At 37.6% G+C, this 23,668-nt stretch overlaps 3 protein-coding genes and 1 long non-coding RNA gene across 59 annotated transcripts; 3 read left to right on the top strand and 1 right to left on the bottom strand.

Annotated features, from left to right (window-relative positions):
• The first annotated feature begins 364 nt into the window (after positions 1–364).
• Positions 365–1,084, top strand: LOC147945103 (uncharacterized). 2 transcript variants are annotated; one of them, XR_015558460.1, is made up of 3 exons: positions 365–482; positions 818–857; positions 963–1,084. It is a non-coding gene; the product is annotated as an uncharacterized LOC147945103 (long non-coding RNA). The 2 variants fall into 2 exon arrangements; XR_015558461.1 differs by having other exon boundaries at positions 942–975.
• LOC104788574 (signal recognition particle subunit SRP54, chloroplastic-like) lies at positions 911–16,574 on the bottom strand. Of its 50 annotated transcripts, none has more exons than XM_087452579.1 (74): positions 16,437–16,574; positions 16,269–16,348; positions 16,098–16,142; positions 15,898–15,981; positions 15,630–15,677; positions 15,442–15,542; positions 15,251–15,347; positions 15,052–15,168; positions 14,729–14,799; positions 14,530–14,622; positions 14,371–14,442; positions 14,208–14,256; positions 14,062–14,101; positions 13,806–13,948; positions 13,511–13,704; positions 13,344–13,434; positions 13,131–13,231; positions 12,899–13,051; positions 12,720–12,823; positions 12,236–12,620; positions 12,025–12,141; positions 11,812–11,918; positions 11,320–11,370; positions 11,139–11,228; positions 10,951–11,061; positions 10,798–10,836; positions 10,607–10,700; positions 10,458–10,512; positions 10,234–10,352; positions 9,471–9,503; positions 9,284–9,358; positions 8,937–9,191; positions 8,792–8,851; positions 8,637–8,709; positions 8,472–8,535; positions 8,265–8,332; positions 8,061–8,168; positions 7,810–7,900; positions 7,609–7,707; positions 7,417–7,475; positions 7,232–7,319; positions 7,060–7,135; positions 6,935–6,971; positions 6,769–6,834; positions 6,564–6,665; positions 6,377–6,432; positions 6,164–6,274; positions 6,033–6,081; positions 5,885–5,931; positions 5,726–5,810; positions 5,522–5,624; positions 5,304–5,413; positions 5,042–5,167; positions 4,869–4,946; positions 4,650–4,772; positions 4,498–4,567; positions 4,355–4,404; positions 4,099–4,176; positions 3,972–4,010; positions 3,813–3,876; positions 3,685–3,716; positions 3,524–3,587; positions 3,346–3,432; positions 3,125–3,214; positions 2,964–3,039; positions 2,825–2,866; positions 2,636–2,738; positions 2,457–2,558; positions 2,301–2,338; positions 2,116–2,153; positions 1,829–2,042; positions 1,608–1,695; positions 1,398–1,513; positions 911–1,291 (listed from the first exon to the last, which is right to left on the bottom strand). In XM_087452579.1, the coding sequence occupies exons 38-44, from the start codon at positions 7,839–7,841 to the stop codon at positions 6,827–6,829; spliced, it is 399 nt and encodes a 132-aa protein (XP_087308705.1). In that variant the 5' UTR covers positions 7,842–7,900; positions 8,061–8,168; positions 8,265–8,332; positions 8,472–8,535; positions 8,637–8,709; positions 8,792–8,851; positions 8,937–9,191; positions 9,284–9,358; positions 9,471–9,503; positions 10,234–10,352; positions 10,458–10,512; positions 10,607–10,700; positions 10,798–10,836; positions 10,951–11,061; positions 11,139–11,228; positions 11,320–11,370; positions 11,812–11,918; positions 12,025–12,141; positions 12,236–12,620; positions 12,720–12,823; positions 12,899–13,051; positions 13,131–13,231; positions 13,344–13,434; positions 13,511–13,704; positions 13,806–13,948; positions 14,062–14,101; positions 14,208–14,256; positions 14,371–14,442; positions 14,530–14,622; positions 14,729–14,799; positions 15,052–15,168; positions 15,251–15,347; positions 15,442–15,542; positions 15,630–15,677; positions 15,898–15,981; positions 16,098–16,142; positions 16,269–16,348; positions 16,437–16,574; the 3' UTR covers positions 911–1,291; positions 1,398–1,513; positions 1,608–1,695; positions 1,829–2,042; positions 2,116–2,153; positions 2,301–2,338; positions 2,457–2,558; positions 2,636–2,738; positions 2,825–2,866; positions 2,964–3,039; positions 3,125–3,214; positions 3,346–3,432; positions 3,524–3,587; positions 3,685–3,716; positions 3,813–3,876; positions 3,972–4,010; positions 4,099–4,176; positions 4,355–4,404; positions 4,498–4,567; positions 4,650–4,772; positions 4,869–4,946; positions 5,042–5,167; positions 5,304–5,413; positions 5,522–5,624; positions 5,726–5,810; positions 5,885–5,931; positions 6,033–6,081; positions 6,164–6,274; positions 6,377–6,432; positions 6,564–6,665; positions 6,769–6,826. The 50 variants fall into 49 exon arrangements, with proteins under 50 accessions (XP_087308705.1, XP_087308704.1, XP_087308726.1 ...); XM_087452578.1 differs by having other exon boundaries at positions 11,812–11,915; XM_087452600.1 differs by having other exon boundaries at positions 11,812–11,915; positions 12,720–12,819.
• A 327-nt stretch (positions 16,575–16,901) lies between these two features.
• LOC147945102 (F-box protein At3g62430-like) lies at positions 16,902–19,158 on the top strand. The gene is made up of 3 exons (XM_087451673.1): positions 16,902–18,074; positions 18,251–18,391; positions 18,485–19,158. The coding sequence occupies exons 1-3, from the start codon at positions 17,178–17,180 to the stop codon at positions 18,779–18,781; spliced, it is 1,335 nt and encodes a 444-aa protein (XP_087307799.1). The 5' UTR covers positions 16,902–17,177; the 3' UTR covers positions 18,782–19,158.
• Positions 19,159–19,176: 18 nt separating this feature from the next.
• LOC104788569 (F-box protein At3g62430-like) lies at positions 19,177–23,149 on the top strand. Of its 6 annotated transcripts, none has more exons than XM_087451676.1 (9): positions 19,177–19,445; positions 19,667–19,727; positions 19,835–19,909; positions 20,079–20,166; positions 20,435–20,535; positions 20,612–20,665; positions 21,099–22,161; positions 22,342–22,482; positions 22,566–23,149. In XM_087451676.1, the coding sequence occupies exons 7-9, from the start codon at positions 21,265–21,267 to the stop codon at positions 22,842–22,844; spliced, it is 1,317 nt and encodes a 438-aa protein (XP_087307802.1). In that variant the 5' UTR covers positions 19,177–19,445; positions 19,667–19,727; positions 19,835–19,909; positions 20,079–20,166; positions 20,435–20,535; positions 20,612–20,665; positions 21,099–21,264; the 3' UTR covers positions 22,845–23,149. The 6 variants fall into 6 exon arrangements, with proteins under 6 accessions (XP_087307802.1, XP_087307801.1, XP_087307800.1 ...); XM_087451675.1 differs by having other exon boundaries at positions 21,092–22,161; XM_019246203.2 differs by having other exon boundaries at positions 19,237–19,445; positions 19,636–19,727; positions 21,092–22,161.
• The last annotated feature ends 519 nt before the right edge of the window (positions 23,150–23,668 follow it).

Here is a 23,668-nt window from a genome sequence, read left to right as displayed (position 1 = left end):
TCTGAAAGTACTAGAAATTTTATTATCGGAAGCTCGGAACAATCATCTTTAACTTTAACTTGAAGATTGGTTAAATTTAGGTTGACAGTTTTGTTTTGTTTATCTGTTTTTGGTTTGAGGATAAATTTGACGAAATAAAATCGAATCTTTACTCTGATCGGATAAGATATGGGCCAAGTCAATGAAATATCGGTCTATTAAATATGTGTTTTGTTGGACTTCTTTATATTTTATGTTACACTTACATGAGGTAGTACTAAATGGGCCAGGCCTGATTATTCTACAATATATGTTGCAATTTAACTAAAACGGTCTCGTCAAATTTACAATGGTCTGGCCCACTTCTCGCGTGTGTCACACAACAGGTAAACAAATGAAGACAATCCCCACACGCATGAAGAGCGCGTAACGCGCGTTTCACATATTCGGCAAGGTTATAGACTACAAAAATTGAAGAATTTTTAATATTTTGAGTTAATGAGGTAAGCGAGGCGCGTCTGACAAATTTAACCAAACAAACAACAACGCTGCAATATTTGTATACACAACGCTTAATGGGCTGGGCTTATGACTTATTCCACCATATTCCAAACGATGTCGTTTGAAGTTCGAGAGCTTTCTTCTTAGTCTTCCAAATTTTCGGCAGTTCTCTTTCCTCCTCAATCCTCGTCCATCGGAGCTCGCCGCATCACTGTACTTCGTTGTATCATGGAAGCTTGTGATTTTGTTTTAACTGTAGAATTGGTTTTATGATTTTGTATCTAAAATATCTAATGGTAGTAATTTATTTTCCTTGATTCTATAAGTTTTTTTATAGGAGGAGCGATGCCATTGATGATGATGCTACGGAAGCTGAGGTATTCTCTCTGTTTCTTCACTAGATTCTGTAACAGCTATGACCTCAGCTCAATTTTCTCCTTAACTCATGTCTTTATCTAAAGGGTTTTAATGGGCACTTGCAGAGGATTCTTCCCCTTTTGTTTCAGTCTACAATCACACAACGGTTAGTCATCATGGCAGGGACTATTCCATAGTCTCACACTACTAGTTTGTTTATAGGCTAGGCTAAAGTGTTATTCTGGATATATATTAACTATGTGCTTTAGAGCTGATCCCAATGCTATCACCCCATAACATACCAAAATACTCTGTAATGTAAGAATAAATCTTAGCCATCGTTGATCTTCTGCTGTTAGAGATTAACCTTTTCTTGGTCGTATAGGGTTCACCAAAAGCGGAAGAGCAAGATGTAGGAATCTTCTTACGGTGTGAAAGAGCAAATTCCTTTAGCCTTTGCAGAAACAGCAAGCACAATATAAGAGCTAGTCTAAACTGAGGATACATTATCCTTCTTAGTATACGACATTGATACCAATACAAGGACAAGTGACACGTACCTGGACAATTTCATTAAGTTCCTCTTCCCTCTTCCCTCTGCAACACCCTCTCTGGCCTTTGTCCTCATGATGTTGATGATGTCTGGTCCGAACTTCTCATAGAAAGATCCCAATGCCTGAAGAAAAAGAAAAAAAAAAAGCAACTTTTTATATACAAGAATTCGAAATAGTAAACCAAGACAGGTTTAAACTGAGGATATGTAAGCATACCGTTGAATACTTTTGAGTAGGAAATCAACTAATTAACAGAGGGCAAATGTTTTCTCTGGGAAAGCTTTTTGTCCAAACCCCAGAAGACCTGTAGAAGAAAAGGGAAACATAAACGGTGCTAAAATAGGAGTCTGCGGCAGTTCTGAAAACCACACACTATCTGGTTTATCTCAATCATGTACAATGGAAGATAGGGAAGAAGCCATGAACACCATAATTACCTGCACAATACTAAGGGTTGCAGAAATCACAGGATCTGAAATGTCTCATCCAGGACGTGAAACTGCATCAACAATTGTACCACTTCCATCACTTTCTGGTCCACCAAAGACATTTTACTTAAACAGCAACAACTGCAACAACAGTTGTAATGATTTAATAATGTACTCTCCCCAATAAGGCCATAACTACGTCGGTCCAAAACCAAGCTGCAAACTGAAATCAGAAAACATATTTACAAGACATATATTAAGATATAGTTTAATCAAAGATCTTAAGTATGCTGCACCTTAAACAAATAATTTGTTTCCAGAATCAGACTGAGGCCTGCAAAGACAAAACATAGCAGAGTTATGTTACAAACAAACATATCGAAAGTTGGTAACTTTATTCGAAGATAAGAGAGAAGACGAGTAGTGGCATACACATCACGAACATAATAATAAGATCAAACACAAGGAATATATGTTGCACCTTAAACAAAAAATTGGTTGCCAAAATCAGATTGAGACCTGCAAAGACAAAACAAAGTGAGTTATGTTAGGAACATACATCGAAAGTACATAAAATTTAATCGATGATAAGACAGAAGACTTAGTTGTGGCATAACAACACATCTTAATTGCTTACAAAAGGAATTAAGAATTGGGGACAGAAGAGCGAGTTGCAGTTGTCATACTTCAAGTAATCAATTCCCTGAAATTTGATCCCAAGTATTGTTACTTCAACTCACTGTCAGAAAATCAGGTCAGTGATCAGCTTATGAGATGAAAAAGAATGTGAGATAACAAGAATGACATCTAACGTACCCATTCTGCAAAGGTATTTGAAAATCAGGTCAGTGACCAGTTTATGAGATGCAGACGCTTTAGTACCAGAAGAGAAAGTAGACTTCTTTGGCACCAGACTTCCCTGGAAAACAGAGTTGAGGAAGATAAAATCAAGTAAAACTGCAGAACAAGAAATGAAACCAGGAATCAAAAACAACTGTTTAATACCTTGTTGTCACGAATAATTGGTTTCCAAAATGAGACGGAGACCTGCAAAGACAAAAAAAAGCAGAGTTATGTTACAAACAAACACTGGAAGTAAGTATAATTGAATCTGTGAAAAGACAGAAGATGAGTTGTGGCATACATATCAGGAAGACTGCTGTCGATAAGAAGCTTCTAGAGCTTAAAAGAAATCTTTATAGCCCCTCAGGATTTGGGATCTGAATACAAAATGATCAAAATCTTTGTAACCAATGTGAGAATCATTCAAGTACAAAAGGTTGTGGGTGTCAAAATTGAACAAACCTTAGTAACAGTTAGCATTCTCCAAACTTGGAACCGAGAGAGAACATAGTAGTAGTGATCTCCTGCCTCGTCTCCAAGCCATATTTTAACCTGAAAGTGAAAATTCAGAAGTGAACATGTAAGTTTGTTTCCAACAATTTCACAGCTAAATAAACCTTCTAGAGTTGTATAAAGAATACTACCCTACAGTACATGTAGAATGAAGTATTCACGAGACGTACCTTCTTAAGATAAAGTTTCAAATCAAAGATCTGAAGTATGCTCTGCACCTTAAAACAAATAACTGGTTTCCAAAATGAGATGGAGACCTGCAAAGACAAAACAAAGCAGAGTTATGTTACAAACAAAAATACTGAAAGTAAGTAAAGTCATTCGAAGATAAGAGAGAAGACATTATACTTTGTCATCATGTTGTAATGATCAGATGTACCTTTCCCCAGAACCACGTCGCTCCATAAGCAAGCTGCAAATGAAATCATCATCAGAATACTTAAAAACATTATTCACAAGACATATCTTAAGATAAAGTTTCAATCAAAGATCTGAAGTATGCTCTGCACCTTAAAACAAATCATTGGTTTCCAAAATCAGACTGAGTCATGCAAAGACAAAACAAAGCAGAGCTATATTACAAACAAAAATATCGAAAGTAAGTAAATTTATTCGAAGATAAGAGAGAAGACATTACTTTGTCATCATGTTGTCATGATCAAATGTACCTTTCTCCAGAACCACGTCGCTCCATAAGCAAGCTGCAAATGAAATTATCATCAGAATACTTGAAAACATTATTCACAAGACATATATTAAGATAAAGTTTCAATCAAAGATCTGAAGTATACAGCACCTTAAAACAAATAATTGGTTTCCAAAATCAGACTGAGACCTGCAAATACAAAACAAAGCAGAGTTATGTTACAAACAAACATATTCATTCAAGTACGAAAGGTTTTGGGTGTCAAAATTTAACAAACCTTAGTAACAGTTAGCATTTTGAAAATTAGGAACCGAGAGAGAACATAGTGAAAAGCAGGTGATGGGAGCCCACGTAACTGCCAAAAAAAAAGCCACCCAAGAATCAGAAGAAGTCAAGTGAGACCAAATATTATCAAAACCAACTTCTAAGAGCAAGTAACGCAAACCTCAGAATTCTTCCATTAGTAAGTCTCAAAATGATTTTCAGAAAATCCAAGTGAAAAGAAGAAAGAGAGAAGAACAAAGTTAACTTACCTTAAGCAGTCTGCTTAAGACTTCTTCATTTTTCAATCAATCTCTCTGACCTGCACGTATACAGAATCACATTAAAACCATATAGTTAACTTTCAAGTCTTAATTTAAACAACAACTTTAAAGAGAGACGAAGAAAAACTCACTTGTAGCACCTTCAAAGCTGCGTGCAAAACCTTTCCACGTAGACTGATTCTTGGCTTTTCTTGTTAAAACCTAAAATTAGACAAACTCGTTAGTAACCAAACATAACAAAACAGATCTAAAGAAATTAAAAAGGTGGAGAAACATATCTCACCCAATACTCTCCAGATGATTAACAATAACATAGATATCGTCGTCGTCTTTCTGGACTCCAGAAACAAACCCCAATCCAATCTTTAGAATACGATTTGACCATCGTTGTGTAAGATTGCATCATCTAGAGAAGGAACGAGCAACAACAAAATCCATTAAAAAAAAGAAGATTAGTCAGTTTAACGAAGAATAAACTTTAAAGGGTCTGAATTAGACTCACAACTTATGGATGAGGAGAACTGAATCTGACTCGAGTGACCTCAGCAAAGCACACATCATAAGCTCTCCGCATATGATCCTGCAAAAAACGGATTTCATATCAGAAAGACAAAACAAGACAAGGGAGTAGTAGAAACCAAAAAGATGCAGCAAAACATTAGTTGGCAATCAGACCTTCAAATCTTGCTATGAAGCAGAAAGTTGAAGTTGACTTCTGATTGACCAGCATGAAAAAGCAAAAGTTGCATAACCACCACCTGTGATCCCCCAGGCTTTGGACGAGAAGCTGCCAAGATAATCCTAAACCACAAGATAAAAGGAAGTTAAACCCAAACCAGGATTTTCAATCTATTGCTAACAAGTAACAACAACGATTGTGAAGTGAGGATTGAATGAGACCAAGTTATATGAGAAGATGTAAAAAAGAAAAGCAAACCTCTGCTGATTCCCCACGAAGCTTCACCTTTTGGGGGACATACAACCTCTCCATGTTTATACACTCTTTGACCGCTCTAGTGGCAGTCCAAGAGGCCGGTCACATATCAGCTGAAACGAGAAAGAGAAAACAGCATTAGAAGCATGTTAGTAGTATAACTTGCTAAATCTCAAAATCCAAGTGAAAAGAAGAAAGAGAGAAGAACAGAGTTAACTTACCTTAAGCAGTCTGCGTAAGCGATCTTCTTCATTCTTCAATCCATCTCTCTGAGATAAAGCAGACATGAGTATTCTTCTTCATTCTTCAATCCTTCTCCGTGACCTGCACAACATATACATAATTAGATTAAACTATATACTCAGTTCACAACAACTGAAATATAAACCCGAATAAAAATACCAAAGTCTGAAACATCATCATACATTCATTCCTCAAAGCATCTCCTTTCCACAACCTGTCTCGAGTGACCTGAGCAAAGCACACATCACAAGCTCTCCGCAAATGATCCTGCAAAAAAAAAATGAATTTCATATCAGAAAGACAAAAACAAGACCAGCAAAACATTACTTGTCAATCAAGACCTTCAAATTTTGCCATGGAGCAGATGATGGGAGCCCACGTACAGTAACTGCAAAAAAAAAAAAGGCATCCAAGAATCAGAAGAAGTGAAGTGAAGTGAGACCAAATATTATCAAATACCAACTTCTTCTAAGAGCAAGGAACACAAACCTCAGAATTCAGAATGTCTTATAAGGTCCATTAGGATCACTGAAGATGTCTGTGTATGGTGGTTAGTATTAGTTAGTAAATCTGAAAATCCAAGTGAAAAGAAGCTAGAGAGAAGAACAGAGTTAACTTACCTTAGGTATACTGATTCTTGGCTCCTCTTGTTAGACAAGCAACCTCTCCATGTTTACACTCTTTGGCCGCTCTAGTGGCAATCCAAGAGCCCGACCACAAATCAGCTGAAACTAGAAAGAGAAAACAGCATCAGAAGCAGGTTCGTAGTATAACTTGGTAAATCTCAAAGTCCATGTAAAAAGAAGAAAGAGAGAAGAACAGAGTTAACTTACCTTAAGCCAATGACTTACCCGTCCCTCCATATTGATGGTCGTTGGTTTTTCAACTCCTGAGAGGAAAACAAAAAGGCCATATCAACAGTTGTTTCACTATATCGAAAAAGAGAGTAAATATGGGAGATTAGGCAGACAAACAAAGAGAATACTCTACTATCAAACCATCACCAAGAGATCTTAGTACCAGAAACCACAAAAGGTCTTGCGCTTTAGCAAGTCATCATCACCATCATCTCCACTGATGCCTTACTCTGCTAGTCTAGAGCAAAGTTGACAATCCTTGAGGCTGATGCAACAAAAACAAAACATGCATACCAAAAGTTAGCTAGAGACAAGAGATAAGAAATAACCAGATATATATAAGCATGTCTCATGACTGCAAAACTTACCCCCTCCATATCGCTGCTTGTTGTAATCCTTGCTGTTCAGAAGTAATTCCAATATAGCTCACCAACCTGAGAGAAGAAGAAAAATTAAAGAAGACCATTAGAAACCAAGCATTCACATATGAAAACCCAACAACACACAAAACGCGAGAGACAATCTAGGTCTTACTCTTCACCGTGAAGAGGTTTGTAGTCACTGACAGCAGCTGTAGGGGAGAAGAAAGCATCAGAACAACACAATATTATAAATATCATATATTAAGTCAAACATTATCTGTGACAACAATCACAAACCTCTATTTTTTTCTGTGCTACTGCAGCAACCATCAACAAAGTGAGATCATGCATGCCAAGCATCCGAAAGAAAATCCTGTGATGAAAAGAAGAAAACCAACACGTCATATGAGAGAGTGGGCAGGGAAAACTTAAGCAAAACAGGACATTAAACAAAGGTGCATCTTCATACCAGAAACCATAAATGGTCTTGCGGCTAAGCAAGTCATCACCATCTCCACTGATGCCTTTCTCTGGTAGTCTTGAGCAAATCCTTGAGGCTGATGCAACAAGAAAAAAACATGCATTCCAAGGTTAAACTAGAGACAAGTGATAAAGATAACCAGAGATAAGAATTTTTCATGAGTGCAAACTTACCCCTCCATATTGCAAACTTACCCGTCCCTCCACATTGATGCTTGTTGGTTTTCCAACTCCTGAGAGGAAAACAAAAAGGCCATATCAACATTTGTTTCACTATATCGAAAAGGAGAGAGTAAATATGGCGGATTAGGAAGACAAACAAAAAGAATATTCCACAATCAAACCATCACCGAGAGATCTTAGTACCAGAAACTATAAATGGTCATGAGCTTTAGCAAGTCATCATCACCATCTCCACTGATGCCTTTCTCTGCTAGTCCTGAGTTAATATGACAATCCTTGAGGCTGACGCAACAAAAAAAAAACATGCATACAAAAAGTTAGCTAGAGACAAGAGATAAGAAATAACCAGATGTATATAAGCAAGTCTCGTGGCTGCAAACTTACCCCACTCCATATTGCTTCTTGTTGTGATCCATCCTTTGACAAGATTATGACAAAGCTTGCTTGCTGTTCAGAAGCAATTACAAAAGAAGACCTGCAACAAAGAGAGAGAGAGAGAGAGAGAGAGAGAGAGAGAGAGAGAGAGAGAGAGAGAGAGAGAGAGAGAGAGAGAGAGAGATCGCTAATTAGAGAAGCAATCAAACAAAACCGTTAAAAACAAACAGAGAAAACAGAGTGACGAGGATGAATCAAACCCTAGAAGATCTTAGTAGCCTCCTCCTTGATCAAACCCTCAGCGAGAGATCTTAGTAGCCTCCTCTGCAATCACCAATCGATCAATAGTTCTATCCTCCAGAAACAATCTGGATTAACAATAATAGAACTACGAGTAAATAAAACGAATTCGATTTGAAGCAAAAAAAAAAACTAGAAGGTAAAAATCAATTTAGAAAGCAAACCGTAGAAGTTGAAGTTGAGACTTCAGAGTCGAAAGCCATAACATATTATAAGCTTCCAAAGAAAACACCTGCGAAGGAGACAGAAGACGAAGAAACGTGTTAGTAAATAAAATAAAAATCAGAGGAAGAAGAAGAAGGAGTAGAGTTACTAGATGCGTAACAGAGAGAACACAACAACCAATCACCGATAGGTTCGCCACATCATACCATTTCCATCTGCAAATTTATAGCAAGACATTAGGAATGGGTCCTTGTTAGAGTCTTTGTTAACCTAGCAAGAAAAGGGAAGTTGACTGTTAGGAGTTATACCAAAGCGGGAAGAGAAAGTAAACAAAATCACTATGATAGGAAAAAAGATAAAGAAAAACACACGATTTTGATCTCTCCAGTCATGCTAGTGTCATCAAGGGCAAGAGAATGGCCATATATTAGCACTCCAAGGAACCTATAAGAGAAATTATAATTTCGATTAGAGACATGGTAGTATATATGGACCAATAATGAAAAGGAGAGAATAGATAAACCACCTGACAGCTGTGCTTCATCATTCAAGTTTTGGAGAGACGATTTGTAGTCAGGGAGAGCAGCTGCAGAGGAGAAGAAAGCATCAGAACAACACTAAGAGTCATAATCAAAATAAAAATAAAAAACTCATATCAAGTGAAAAGTTACCTGTGACAAACCTCTGTGCTTGTTTTTATTTTTTCTGTGTTGCTTATGTTTTCCCTCCTCACTTTCTCAAAAGGCCTCTTGTTTTTTCTTTGTTTTTCATCCCAGATAGGTTTCTTGCCATGATCTCATCTCACTTTGATGGTTGCTGCAGTAGCACTTGGGATACCAGAAACCATGAATGGGGGCGCCTTGCGCTTGATCAAGTCATCATCATCATCTCTACTGATGCCTTTCTGTCTGCTAGTCCTTGCGAGGCTGATGCAACACACAAAAACATGGAGAACAAAGTTAAACTAGAGACAAAGAGATAAAGAATAATAAGCAAGTCGCATGGCTGCAATACTTACCCCAGTACTCCATATTGTGATCCATACTTTGACAAGATTATTTGACAAAGCTTGCTTGCAATTACAAAAGAAGACCTGCAACATAGAGAGAGAGATATCGCTAATTAGAGAAACAAACAAACAAACAAACAAACAAAATCGTTAAAAACAAACAGAGAAAACAGAGTGACAAGGGATGAAAACAAACCCTAGAAGATCTCCACTGATGCCTAACAAATACCTGCATCAAAGAGAGATATATTAGTACGGATAACAAAAAAAAATCCATATTCGAAACCCTAGAAAAAATTGGGATCAGAATATGATTGAAGACGCAGCGCGACTGACCAACGATTAAAAAAAAGAAAACAATCATAGCAATATCATGACGAGAAGACAAAACCAATTTAGAAAATCAAACCCTAGAAGTTGAGATTTCTGAGTCGAGGATGAGAGTTAAATCGCAATGAACCGTAGAAAAATAAAATCAATTGAAAACCCAGAAGATGAAGAAGAATACCGAAGAAACGTAAAATCGCAATGAACACAGAATCTAGTAAACCCTAGAAAAAATAAAATCAATTGAAAACCCAGAACAGAATAAGAAGAATCCATCACCAATGATCGATTCAGCAAACTTTCAAAGACGCGCGCGTTTAGAAAAAGAAGAAGAAGAAGAAGAAGAAGAAGAAGAATCCATCACCACTTCACTATCTAAGGCATAGAGACGTTACCAGGTAGATAGAGAGAAAAAAAAAAAAAAACGTTTAACTGTTTAAGGATTGAGAAAGAGTAGAATCATTATTTATAGAGATTGACGGCCGTGATTTTATCTCATGTTAGATTTCAATGGTTCAGATTAACAACTACATAAGTCGGTAGTCAAGCTATCTAAATTCCCTTTTTTCGGTAGTCAAACTATCTAAATTCCCTTTTTCGGTTGAGTTTATTTTATTTTTTCTTCTCCGAACCTATTTTTTCAATAAGAAGAGAATTCCTTTGCCATCGTTTGGGTCCATAATTCAGCAACATCCTTAACAGTAATGGGAAGGAAGTGAACCACCATATATATAGAGAAAGAGAAAATCAGCTGAAACGAGAAAGAGAAAACAGCATCAGAAGCAGGTAGGTTAGTATAACTTGGTAAATCTCAAAATCTAAGTAAAAAGAAGAAACAGAGAAGAACAGAGTTAACTTAATTAGTCTCGAGTCTTCTTCATCTTCTTCATTCTTCAATCCATCTCTCTGACCTGCACGTATACATAATAAGAAGAAACCAAATAGTTAATATTCAAGTCTGAATCAATAAACAACTTAAAAGAGAAACCCTAGAATTTTTAAAACCTGTACTTGGCCGTCGGTCAAATCAGAAGAAGAAACACCAACTCCGAAAACAAACAAGCAACGTCCTCCGATCCTCACTTGGCACCATATCCTTCTGCAAATTCATCAAACGAGATACTCAAGAGTTAGAAGACAAGACAAGAGAAGATGTCTTAACTTAATTAAGAAAATAAACCCTAGAATTTGTATACTTTAACTTGCTCGTTGAAGAAGAAACGACCATGGAAACCCTAATATATCAATTCGAAGACAAAAGAGAAGAGACGGTGAGTGAGTGTACATTTTATCAAATTATTCTCTAATTATAATGTAAACAAGAAAATCAAACATGAAACTGAACTTACACGCGATGGATTGGGAAGAAAATTTACAGTGGTGCAAACCTGTACCTCCAGATGTATTCATCATTCAAGTTTTGAGAGGCTGGGGATGCTGTTTGTAGTCACTGACAGCAGCTGCAGAGGAGAAGAAAGCATGAGAACAACACTCAAGAGTCATTATCAAAATATTATAATAATAAGTGAAAAATTACCTGTGACAACAATCAGAAACCTCTGTTTTCTTAATCCCAAGTGCTACTGCAGCAACCATCAAAGTGAGATGAGATCATGGCAAGAAACCTCTGGGATGGAAAACAAAGAAAAACAAGAGGCCTTATGAAAAAGGGAGCAGGGAAACATATGCAACACAAGACAAATAACAAATCTTCATACCAGAAACCATAAATGGTCATGAGCTTTAGCAAGTCATCATCTCCACTGATGCTAAACATAAATAGATTTTAATACTTGTGCTTAATGAATTGTGAAAAAGGGGAAAGCATAGTCATTATTTACCTGCACACAAGAGCAAACAAAGCATAGTTCATGTCATCATAACTGGTGTTGTCGACGACACCATGGGTTCCTGATCATTTATAATTTTAAAAAACACTGCTTAAAGCTAAATAAGGGAAGATATTGGCATATTGGTAAGAATGTATGCATGAGAAAGTTTAAATTATCGTGTAACGTATGCTGGTTAGCATTAGTTAGTAAATCTGAAAATCCAAGTGAAAAGAAGGAAGAGAGAAGAACAGAATTAACATACCTAAAGCAGACTCGCAAAATACTTAGATAAGATCAATCAAGCAAAAAACTAGAACGTGATGTTAAAAAAAACACTGAAAATAAACCAAACCTGAGAATCTACATTGACATGCTTACCAGCAATTCCTGAAGCTTCCACAATCTGTTTTAGTTGTTGAGAGAGCAAAATCGTTGATGTCAGAACTTTGCACTCATTATCTTCTTCTGTAGATCTTCAGTATCTTCTTGACGCATCAATAAAGACAGATGAAGAAGAATTCAGTGTAGAGAGAGAGTGAGGGGAAGAGAAAAAAAAAGTTTTGATAGTAACTTTACTGAAAAAGAACTTACAACTTATGTTGCCTTCTATACAAATGAAAGCACATCTCCCATTCGAATTGGATAAAAGGGTTTAAGATCCTTCATTCGCTCTCCACGTCCTACCAGTTTAATTGGTTTTCCTGATACCTATCGACACCCAATTAAAGAGTAAACTATCAACATAAAACGTTGATCAAGTAACTTTCTATGACATAACTGATCAAAGAAGAAGAACACAAACCTCCTTGACACTCAAAGCAGCAGCACCTCTTGAATCACCATCTAGCTTTGTCAAAATGGCTCCTGTGATTCCTGTCTCTACATTGGATGGTGTCATCTGTTAGTGATAACTGAGTTCGGTCATATGCTACATGTTCAAGATATACTTAGATATGTGTATGCATATTAAAGGGTGCATGTTAGATAGTTGCGTTTGTTCGGTTACTAAACGAACGGTTACGACCGTAGCACTCTATATAATTGTGTGTAATGTTGTACGGCCAAATCGTTGAGAATAATTGAGAAGTTTTCCACTTTTTCATTCTCTGTTTTATTCTCTACCAAGCTTGTATTTGAAGCAATGGCTTCTGGTATAATACAAGAGCAAAACTTCAACATCACCAGATCTGTAGATGTACAGAAGCTCATCTTAGTATATGACTGATACAGGTCCCATTCTGAAACTAATTCGTTTTCATGACAGATATAGAATACTAACAGCGTACCTGCCAGCTTCTTGTCCAGTCAAGGCATCAACAACTGGTAACACTTCTGTGGGATTTAGAAATTTCTTCACGTCTTTTAATTCGTCCATCATGCCTTTATCTATCTGTCACAGAGAGTCAATTTCATTACTAAAGCTGCAATAGATTTATGATACAATGACTCAAAAACAAAAGATTACCTGAAGCCTCCCTGCAGCATCCATGATAAATACATAGACACTACTCTACTTTAGTTAGATCTGCAGGTTTTACATCAGTCCCTGCTGTATAAACCGCCACACCAACCTGAAACAAGGAGGGCATCAGGGAGTATTGATTTACAGAACCGATACCTATAGACACCCAATCAATGTAAAACGTTAATTAAGTAACTTTCTATAACATAATTGATCAGAGTAGAAGAACACAAACCTCCTTGACACTCAAAGCAGCACCACCTCTTGAATCACCATCTCGCTTTGTCAAAATGGCTCCTGTAATTTCTATCGCTACATTGATTGGTGCCACCAGAGCTGTACGAAGTACAGAAGCTCATCTTAGTATATGACTAATACAGGTCCAGTTCTGAAACTATTCAAGGATGTTTGGAATCTTCATGACAAATGTAGAATACAAACAGCGTACCTGCGGCTTCTAGTCCAGTCATGGCATCAACAACTAGTAACACTTCTGTGGGATTCAAAAGTTTCTTCACGTCTTTCATGCCTTTATCTATCTGTGACAAAGAGACAATTTCATGACTAAAGCTGCAATAGATTTATGATAATGATTGGTAATGTAAATAGTAGTACCTTTCCCAGCACAATTAGAATAGGAGGCCCCAAACACTTCATAAAGCTTAGAAACAGCCAAAAAGCAGTGTAGTATCTATATTTGAAAGAAAGGTCACTCTATTAACTATAACCAAGATTCAGCAAAACAAGGCGCATGGTTCAGCAGCACTCCGCTATGAGCATCAACGTTAGGCTACAGAGGGGTCCTTGACCTGTAAAAGAGATTACAAGATTCAGAAAACCAAAAACCTGAATTATTCATTTTTATGCTAAACCATAATGCGTAAAGCCAAAGCACGAAACGAAGACAAACCTGTTTAGGTAGCAGAAGAAGAGAGACTTGAGCTGGTTGTCAAAGAAATGCATGATGAGTGTGGAGCCAGAACCTTGAGCACCGTATCCAACTCCCTCATATATATGATCCAACAGCGTCGTAAGTAAACACACACCCTTTTCCTGCATTATAATCAAGAATTAATAATATCCCACAATGTTATGTTGTACCTCTTCCATAGTCACATGCATCAATCATAACGAAAAAAATAGAAAAGAGAAGAAGAGCACTTTACCTTTCAAAGATGTTATGTTGTACCTCTTCTATAGTTTGCTCTGCAAAAATAAAAAGAAGACAACAACTTAACAAAATGATAAGTAGGTACTACTGAAACCAAAATGATAGATCGTGAAACCAACAACAAAGACCAAAACGCATCACCTGTTAGCAAAACCGCCAAGAAACACCTCGGGTCTTCCTCTCCAGCCACCTAATTTAGTAAAGTGTAGATCAGACACCTCTCCTCCAACCACACGTGAGTATTATTGATACCAAAACGATAGAGTGAAGTGAAACAACTATAAAACCAAAAAAAAATGATCACATGTTAACAAAACCCGTGAGAAAGCTTGAAGACGTAGCCAGGAGAAGAGTATATAATTAGCTTCCAAAACACCTGCAAGACGAAGAAGAAGAAAGCACCGTAAGGAACCAATAAAAAAAAAAACAGAGAGTAAATAAAAGAAGTGTTAAGAGGAATAACTAAACCCTTGAAGACGTTAGCACAGAGAAGAAGCGAAACGTATCCTTGTCTCCTTGATACATCACCCTCATCGATAAACGCATCAACCATAACCTGAAATAACAGAGCAACAACTAAATCACATGAGCAAATTCATAAGAAAGACAAAAACACAGAGGGTAAAAGAAGAGTTAAGAGGAAGAACAAAACCCTTGAAGACCTTAGAAGAAGCGAAGCGTATCCGTGCCTCCTTGAGACATCACCCTCATCGATAAAAGGATCAACCATAACCTGAAATAACAGAGAAACAAGTAAATCACATGAACAATTTCATTGTGAAAAAAAGCAACTTGATGCAATTTAGAAAACAAACCCAAATATGAAGAGCTTACAAAAACAGACCCAAATAAGAAGAGCTGAAGAGTCGTGGATAAAGAGAGAGAGAACAAAAGCATAAGATAACAGAGAGCAATCCGTAATCATGTGGGTACTGGGTAGTAAATCAAAACACAACTTAAAAGAAAAGTATATAATGGGAGTTACCTATGTAATGGTAGAGCATAGATGGCAACAAGCTTCAAGAGACGGTGATTGAATATTACAAAGAGAGAATATTATGACGGGCTGAATTAAACCGCCATATCTAACTCATCAACGATGCTGAGAGTAGAAGAGAAGAGACGGTGATTGAATATTACAAAAGAGAATATTATGACGGGGCTGAATTAGACTCACAACTTACTTATGGATGGGGAGAATTTGAAGTGGACGAGGAAGACTCATAACCTGTCTCGAGTGGCCTCAGCAAAGCACACATCACCATCTCCCCGCATATGATCCTGCAAAAAAATGGAGTTCATATCAGAAAGACAAAAACAAGACAAGGGAGTAGAAACCAAAATGTTGCAGCAAATCATTAGTTGACAATCAGACCTTCAAATCTTGCCATGAAGCACACATCACGAGCTTCCTATAGAATCTCAAATTCGGGGACATCACAATTTGGGGTGTCTTCCTTTTCACTTCCGTGGGCCCTAAAAAAGCAGAAAGTTGTTAGACCACGACAAGAAGCATATACAGTAGAAGAAGATAGAAAAACACTGTTGCAAGGAAGCACTCACTTGTATAGCACATTGGTCTAGGGTATTTCTCATTCTTAAAACGGACAGCTGCACAAGAGAATGAAATCACACAAATGATGTACGTGATTCCAACTTAAAGAGAGAAGCCCTAAGAATTTTTTAAAAAGACCTGTGCTTGGCAGAGTTAAGTATTCTTCTTCATTGAATCTCTCTGGTTAAAACCATATATATAGCTAATTTAACTTTAAAAAGTCTGAATCAAACAACCAACTTAAAAAGAGAAACCCTAAGAATTTTTTAAAAAGACCTGTGCTTGGCTGTGGTCGAATCAGAAGAAGAAACAAACAAACAAGCAACGTCCTCGGATCCTCTCACCCGGCACGAATTCCTCCTGCAAAATTCATCAACCGAGAAGAGATACTCAAGAGGAGTTTTAGAAGACAAAGACAAGAGAAGATGTCTCAAACTTTAATTGAAAAATAATAATAAACCCTAGAATTTGTATACCTTCTTAACTTGTTCGTTGAAGAAGAAGAAACGCCCATGGAAACCCTAATTCATCAATTAGAAAGAGAAAAAGAGAAGAGACGGCGAATGAGTCAGTGTACGTTTTTATCAAATTATTCTCTAATTAAATAATAATGAAAACAACAAAATCGATCGTGAAATTGAACTTACACACACGATGGATTGGGGAAGAAGCTGATTTCATCTACCACCGCTTCATCGTCCTTAAGGTTGGAACACGAACACAACACCTTTGATTTCAGAAAGCAAAAAACATTCACCACGAAAATCAAAATCGATTCATCTTAGGGTTTTAACAAGGAAACACAGAAATGATACCTTTTCTGCCTTCTTCATGTCTGTCTCCCTCTTCGTCGCCATTATAATCGAACCCTCTTTCTCGCTCTCTCGCTTCTCTCTCTCTCTAAAGAAGCCAAGTGAAGTTGTGAACTGATTATGATTTCTCTACCTGAGCGTAAAAAAAGTAATTATAAACAGAGAAGACCGATAAAAAAAATGGAAACATTACTGACCAATTTTGCCACTGGGCTTCTGTACTTGGGCCTCACTAGTCCTAATTTTTCCACTGGGCCTACCAATCGAACTCCCTCTATCTCTGTTCTACTGAGCTCAATACAGCAGCGAAGTAAGGAAGATTCAATTTAGGGTTATTTCTAAACCGAATAATTAGAAACCTATAACCAAACTAAACCGGAATTTGGATTGGGAGGGGACGATTACAACTGGCGCAAAACGATTGGCTGCTAAACAATTGTATTCGAGCGTATATAATAAAAGAGAAAAATTGATAGAAGAAAAGATAAAAATTGAACCTTTGCTCTGTTTTCAAGAATCCGCTCTAGTTCTTCATCAAGGTCTCTTCTTGATTCAATTCTGCTTTAGGGTTCTCTCGGGTTTAGTCGTCTTCTACCCCAATTTCTGCAGACTACGCTTCGGTGTTCTTGTTTCTGCATAAACGCGGTTGCGATTATTTCTGGGTTTTTGCTTCGAGTCGCTCAAGGTTCCATTAGAGATTGAGTGAGGTCTTCTTGGTAGTGAAGAAAAGGGTTGGCGAAAAAGATGGATATGATCAGTAGTTTACCAGATGATCTTATTGTTACTCACATAGTCTCCTTCCTCTCGGCAAAAGCGGCTGCTTGCTTGATGTGTACCTCCAAGAAATGGGCGAATCTGCTTACCGTCTTACGGAGTGCTGCTTATGTTGGTTGCTACTCGTTTGAGCCACGTCTCAAAAATTTCGCTGATGAATTAGCATCGGCTCGAGATGCCATTCACCGTTTGAGGAGATTCTCTCTAAAGCTGGGGTCTTTGGATTTTGCTCAGTATAGTACTGTCAGCGATTGTTTACGAGATGCGTTCAAGTGTGGTGTCTTCGATCTTGAACTGGACGTCAACTTCGAAGGAGATTTCATTGATTACTCACTGCCTTCTGAGATCTTCACTTGCAAGAGCGTTGTGAAAATGAAGCTAGGGTCTGGTTTTGTTATTGACATTATCCCTAGTAATGCTTTGCTTCCTGCTCTTAAGACTCTTCTTCTTGATTCAGTTCGGTTCGATGGTATTGGTGGTTGTGCGTTTACAAGGCTTCTTTCTGCTTGCCCTGTGCTTGAGGAGTTAGTCATAGATGGATTTAACTGTGAACTTTGGAATTGGTCTCACACTGTGTCTAGTCAGATCCTTAGAAGACTTACTATAAGGCGTGCATATTCAGAAGATGAAGATTATCATCAAGAATATGAGTTTGAGAGAATTAGTTTTGATACTCCCAGTCTTGCCTACTTAGAATACGATGATTATATTCATGAAGAGTTTCCAGTTGTTAATCTCGACTCCCTTGTTGAAGCGACCCTCAATTTTAGTCTGATGACTGCTTCGGATGAAACCGATCCAACGAATCTGTTCAAGGGTTTGGAAAATGTTCAGATTCTGCGCTTAGACACTGTTGACACGATGCAGGCAAGTGTTCTCTACTGAATCTTACCCTTACTCTTTTGTGAATATGTTTCTGCAGCTTAACAAATAGTAAAGCTTAGGGAACCATCCATCATAATTTTGCTAGACACTGTAATGTTTACTAAAATATTGCATTCTGATGACTGACTTGTTGTTGACTTTTTATTATTCTGTTCCAGGTGTTCGAGGCCGGCATTGATACAGCCACAGTGTTTGAAAACATGTCTCATTTATATATGCCAACTGAAGCAGATGTTTGCTGGGATGGTCTAAAAGTTTTTGTTACGAAATCTCCAAATCTGAAGACTCTGACCATTGAGGTATGACCGAAAGTCCCCTAAAAGTTCATTGAACAAACCTTATAATATATACTCTTCTTATAGGTGGTAGTACTCATAACAAAAACTTTTCAGGCTTTGCACTATACTTATGATAGCGATGAAAAAGCAGTTTGCGAATGCTTAGAGGACTATTCTTTCCTTTTGACCTGCCCTGTTGAGATCCTAAAGATAACCCAATTCGATGGATATGTCGGAGAAATGGTGCAAGTAAAGCATGTCTTGGAGAAATTGCAGTGTCTGGTGCTGTTGGAAGTTCATGTCCAGGCAACAAGTGATGAAAAAAAGCTGCAGATCTTGGACGATCTCTCGATGCTTCCGAGAGTTTCGTCCAAATGCAAAGTCGAGGTCAAGTTCGGTTATACAAACTAGAGTCTGTTTGAGCCTCACAACATATACTTGTGAAATCACAGACGTGGTTCCTGGTTTGTTGACATTAGAACTAGTGTTATTCTTTTTGCATCTTTCGTACACATGCGTGATATTTTGTTCTGAATCGAACAGTTAGGAGTTTTTGTCATCTCTGACTTTAGTAGTTTGTTTTGTGCCTAGAACACTCTTGAGTTTGTAAGTGACAGGCTGAGCTAGTCTACTGTTGCTAAGAGGTATAGTTTCTCAGATATATTCCGGTCAAGGAGGATTTAACATTCACAGGGATTTAGTTTTGATTGCTTGTTTTTAATTTTAAATGTCTCAAAATAAATGAACTTGATGAGAAACAGTGTTAATTAAATCGTTGTTATATGATCCTCCTCAATTTTGAATCTGGTTCGGTGTGTTTGAAACCGAGTGCAAATAAAACCAATTCAGACCAAGTTAATTGCAACGATACTATGAAGACCTGCAAAGGCTACACAGAGATTAGTCCAAAAATTAAATAAAAAGTCCAGTATTATTTTAGACCCGCCGGTACTATACTGTATTTGGAGAGAAGTTCCACCGGCGCGGGTGACAGTTGGTGACTCCGATTGAGCAAATCGGCGTTTAATGATACCAATCGAAGAGTATATGCTTCACTAAATCGGCGTTTCTCATGGTACGAATATACGAATTCGTGTTTATTTTGGCTATAGAAATTAGGGGTTTTATGATTTATAGAAATTAGGATGATGTAATTGACTCTTATGCATAAAAATTAGTACTAGGGTTGAAACAATTGGAAAGACACTGTGATTTGTGATTGTCCTTTGTTTGTTCAATGCATGCTTTTTTTTCTTTCACCGGAGATTTCTCGCTATTTTTATTTTGGGTATGGAGCTTGGGAAAACGTTTTGATGATGGTGAGATATATGTTCTGCTGCAAGAGAGTGTTGTAAGGGTATGTGATTTGTCTTTCTCAATTGTGTTTCATTCCTGTTCTACTTTCTCGTTGATGGCTAACAACAGACTTTTCATGTTTGTCTTGGTTTGTCTTGGGCTTTGAAGACACCAAACCAGTACTTGAAGCCATAAAGAACAAAGGCATAACAACCATTGGAGCTGCAGGGATGTGTTGGGGCGGTTCGTTTTCTATCTATTAATTATCTTTGCTTCTTCACTTCTTGTTGAGGAATTGTTCCCAATTTACCTGTGCTGTAGTTACGTGGAGAAATTTGTGTCATTCTCTTTCGCTGGTATTATCTTATCTAAATGGATAAGTTTTATCTATTGTGTTATTGATCTTCATCAGAAGTAGTGCGTGGAGCTGTCTAAACTAGAGCTTATTCAAGCAGCTGTTTTGCTTCATCCTACTTTTGTTACAGTTGATGATATCAAGGGTAAGTGACCTTTGGTATACTTCAACATCTTCATTCCTACGTTTGTTGTCATTTGCCTTGCCTCATTCTTTGTAAAATTTTGAGAGTCACTTATAAGATTAATTTCGTAACTCGTATCACCAAGATTACAACATCCACTAACTTAAGCAGATGTTGATTGTTTTGTATACGAATCAGCAGGGGGCTCATGCTTCACATTTACAGACATAGAAACACTTTGATTGGTCCGGTTGCTTTACTTTTCATAGTCTTTGGTTGGTTTCTTCAGGTGGGAAGGCTCCAATTGCTATATTGGGAGCTAAAATTGATCATTGGACCTCACCAGCACTCGGGAAGCAATTTGAAGAGACTTTAGCATCCAAACCCGAGGTAAACTGCTTCTGCACTGCAATTCAAACAGTTATATATAAAACGCCTTTCATCTAACTTAAAACGGACTCTGTAGGTAACCTAGTTACGTGAAGATACACCCGAAAGTGTCACACGGCTGGACAGTCAGGTACAACATCGATGAAATGCTTGATTGGTTTGTGACTTACCTCAAATTTAGTCATACACAAGTTTTTTCAAATTTAAATTTTTAGATCCTCAACTAGTTGTTCTACCATTGGAGTATATAAAAAATAATGGATATTTTTAGGTGTCTAACTTTTGAGATTTGCATTTTTTCAATTATAGTTGGATCTCATAAATGGGATCCAACCATTGAAGATGGTAAATTATACCAAATAACTGCTTGAATAAATAAAAAAAAAACGTACCAAATAATTAGAAACCTAAACCCAAATTAACCGGAGTTTGGACTGGGAGGCGATGATTACAGCTGGCGCAAAATGATTGGCTTATTAATTATTGTATCAGAGCATATAATGAAAGAGCAAAATTGATAGAAACATAATAATTGAACCTTTGCTCTGCTTTCAAGAATCTAGTTCTTCGTCAAGTTCTCTTTGAAGATTCAGTTCCGCTTCAGAGTTCTCTCGGTTTTAGTCGTCTTCTACCCTAATTTCTGCAAATTACGCTTCGGTGTTCTTGTTCTGCATTGCGATTATTTCTGGGTATTGAAAGGGTTCTTTGGGGTTGGCAAAAAAAAAAAGGATGGATAGGATCAGTAGTTTACCAGATGATCTTATTGTTACTCAAGTAGTCTCCTTCCTCTCGGCAAAAGCGGCTGCGTGCTTGAAGTGTACCTCCAAGAAATGGTGGAATCTGCTTACCGTCTTACCGAGTGCTGTTTTTGCTGGTTCCTCCTCGTCTGCCATTAGTACTAAGGCAAGTCTCAAAGATTTCGCTGATGAATTAGTATCGGCTCGACATGCCATTCACCGTTTGAGGAGATTCTCTCTAAAGCTACAGTCTTTGGATTATGCTCAGTATAGTACTGTCAACGATTGTTTACGAGATGCGATCAAGTGTGGTGTCTTGGATCTTGAACTGGACGTCAACGTCCAAGGAGATTACTCACTGCCTTGTGAGATCTTCACTTGCAAGAGCGTTGTGAAAATGAAGCTAGGGTCTGGCTTTGTTATTGACATTCTCCCTAGTAATGCTTTGCTTCCTGCTCTCAAGACTCTCCTTCTTGATTCAGTTCGGTTCAATGATACTAGTGGTTGTGCGTTTACAAGGCTTCTTTCTGCTTGCCCTGTGCTTGAGGAGTTAGTCATAGATGGATTCAACTGTGAACGTTGGAATTGGTCTCACACTGTGTGTAGTCAGACCCTTAGGAGACTTACTATGAGGCGTGCATATACAGAAGAAGAAGATTATGAAGGCTATGTGTTTAAGAGAATTAGTTTTGATACTCCCAGTCTTGCCTACTTAGAATACAGTGATTTTATTCATGACGAGTTTCCAGTTGTTAATCTCGACTCCCTTGTTGAAGCGAAGCTCCATTTTAATCTGATGACTTATGGGAATGAAACCGATCCAACGAATCTGTTCAAGGGTTTGAAAAATGTTCATATTCTGCGCTTAGACTATGTTGACACGATGCTGGCAAGTGTTCTCTACTGCATCTTACCCTAACTCTATGAATATGTTTCTGCATAGTAAAGCTTAGGGAACCATTCCTCGGCATAATTTTGCTGGACATTGGAATGTTTACTACAGTTTTGTTGTGCCAAATTTTGCATTTTGATGACTGACTTGTTGACTTTTTTATTATTTCTGTTCCAGCTGTTCGGGGATGCCAGTGAAACAGCCACAGTGTTTGAAAACATGTCTCATATATATATGCCAACTGAATCACCTTCCTGCTGGGTTGGTCTAAAACGTTTTGTTAAGAAATCGCCAAATCTGAGGACTCTCACCATTGAGGTATGACCGAATGCCCCCAAAAAAGTTCATTGAGCAAAGTAAAACTCCTATATATATAGGTCCTCATAAAGTGTCTTTTACAGGAATTGCACTATGATTATTCAATATCTGTCTGCGAATGCTTGGAGGACTATGCTTTCCTTTTGACCTGCCCTATTGAGATCCTAAAGATAACTCAATTCAAGGGATATATCGAAGAAATGGTGCAACTAAAGCGTGTCTTGGAGAAATTGCAGTGTCTGGTGCTGTTGGAAGTTCATGTCAAGGTAAGTAGTGATGAAGAAAAGCTGCAGATCTTGGCGGATCTCTTAATGCTTCCGAGAGCTTCATCGAAATGCAAAGTCGAGGTCAAGTTCGGTTAAACAAACTAGAGTTTGTTTACCTCAACATGAACATTTAGATCTGATCAAAGGAACAGACGTGGTTCCTGATTTGTTGACATTAGAACTAGTGTTATTCTTTTTGCATCTTTCGTACATGCGTGATATTTGTTCTGATTTGAACAGTTTGGTGTTTTTGTCATCTCTGACTTTAGAACTAGTGTTGTTTTGTGCCTAAAGTCACTCTTGAGTTTGTAAGAGAGAGGCTAAGCTACATTATGTCTACTGTTGTTACCAAGAGATATACTTTCTCAGATATTTTCCGATGAAGGAGGATTTAACGTCCACAGGGATTTAGTGAGTAATTTGCTTTGACTGTTTCTTTTTAAATGTCTCAAATCTCAAAATCAGATGAACTTAACGTTAATTATATATCCTCCTCAATTTGAATCTGGTTCGGTTTGGTTAACTAATGTTTGAAAGCCAGTGCAAATCAAACCAATTCAGACCAAGTTGTAATTGAAAAAACTCCCCGGTTTAGTTCTTCCTCGTCAGTCGTCACATTCGATTTGAAGATGCAATTTTGATTCACTAAAGGCATCAACGTTGTTCATGGTACTAGAGATGAATAGATCGGCTCTAACGTCCTCTTTGAATCTGGTGTTCGCTCTAGTTTTCGTGTAGACAAGTAGTGGATTAAGCTGGTCTGTTGCTAAACTGAAACTAGGGTCTGATTTAGGGATTATTATCTAGTTTTCACTTAATGTTAGAGACTAGGCGCTTATTTCTCCATTGGAAACTGTAGTTTAACGGGTCGCTAGGTTTTTGCATGAAGTATGGATAGATATTGCAGTCTACCAAATGAG

The sequence above is a fragment of the Camelina sativa genome, chromosome 5 (assembly GCF_030686135.1).
Source record: "Camelina sativa cultivar CO46 ecotype springtype chromosome 5, ASM3068613v1".
In the NCBI taxonomy this organism is placed as follows: domain Eukaryota; kingdom Viridiplantae; phylum Streptophyta; class Magnoliopsida; order Brassicales; family Brassicaceae; genus Camelina; species Camelina sativa.
This window is presented reverse-complemented; position numbering and strand designations above follow the sequence as displayed.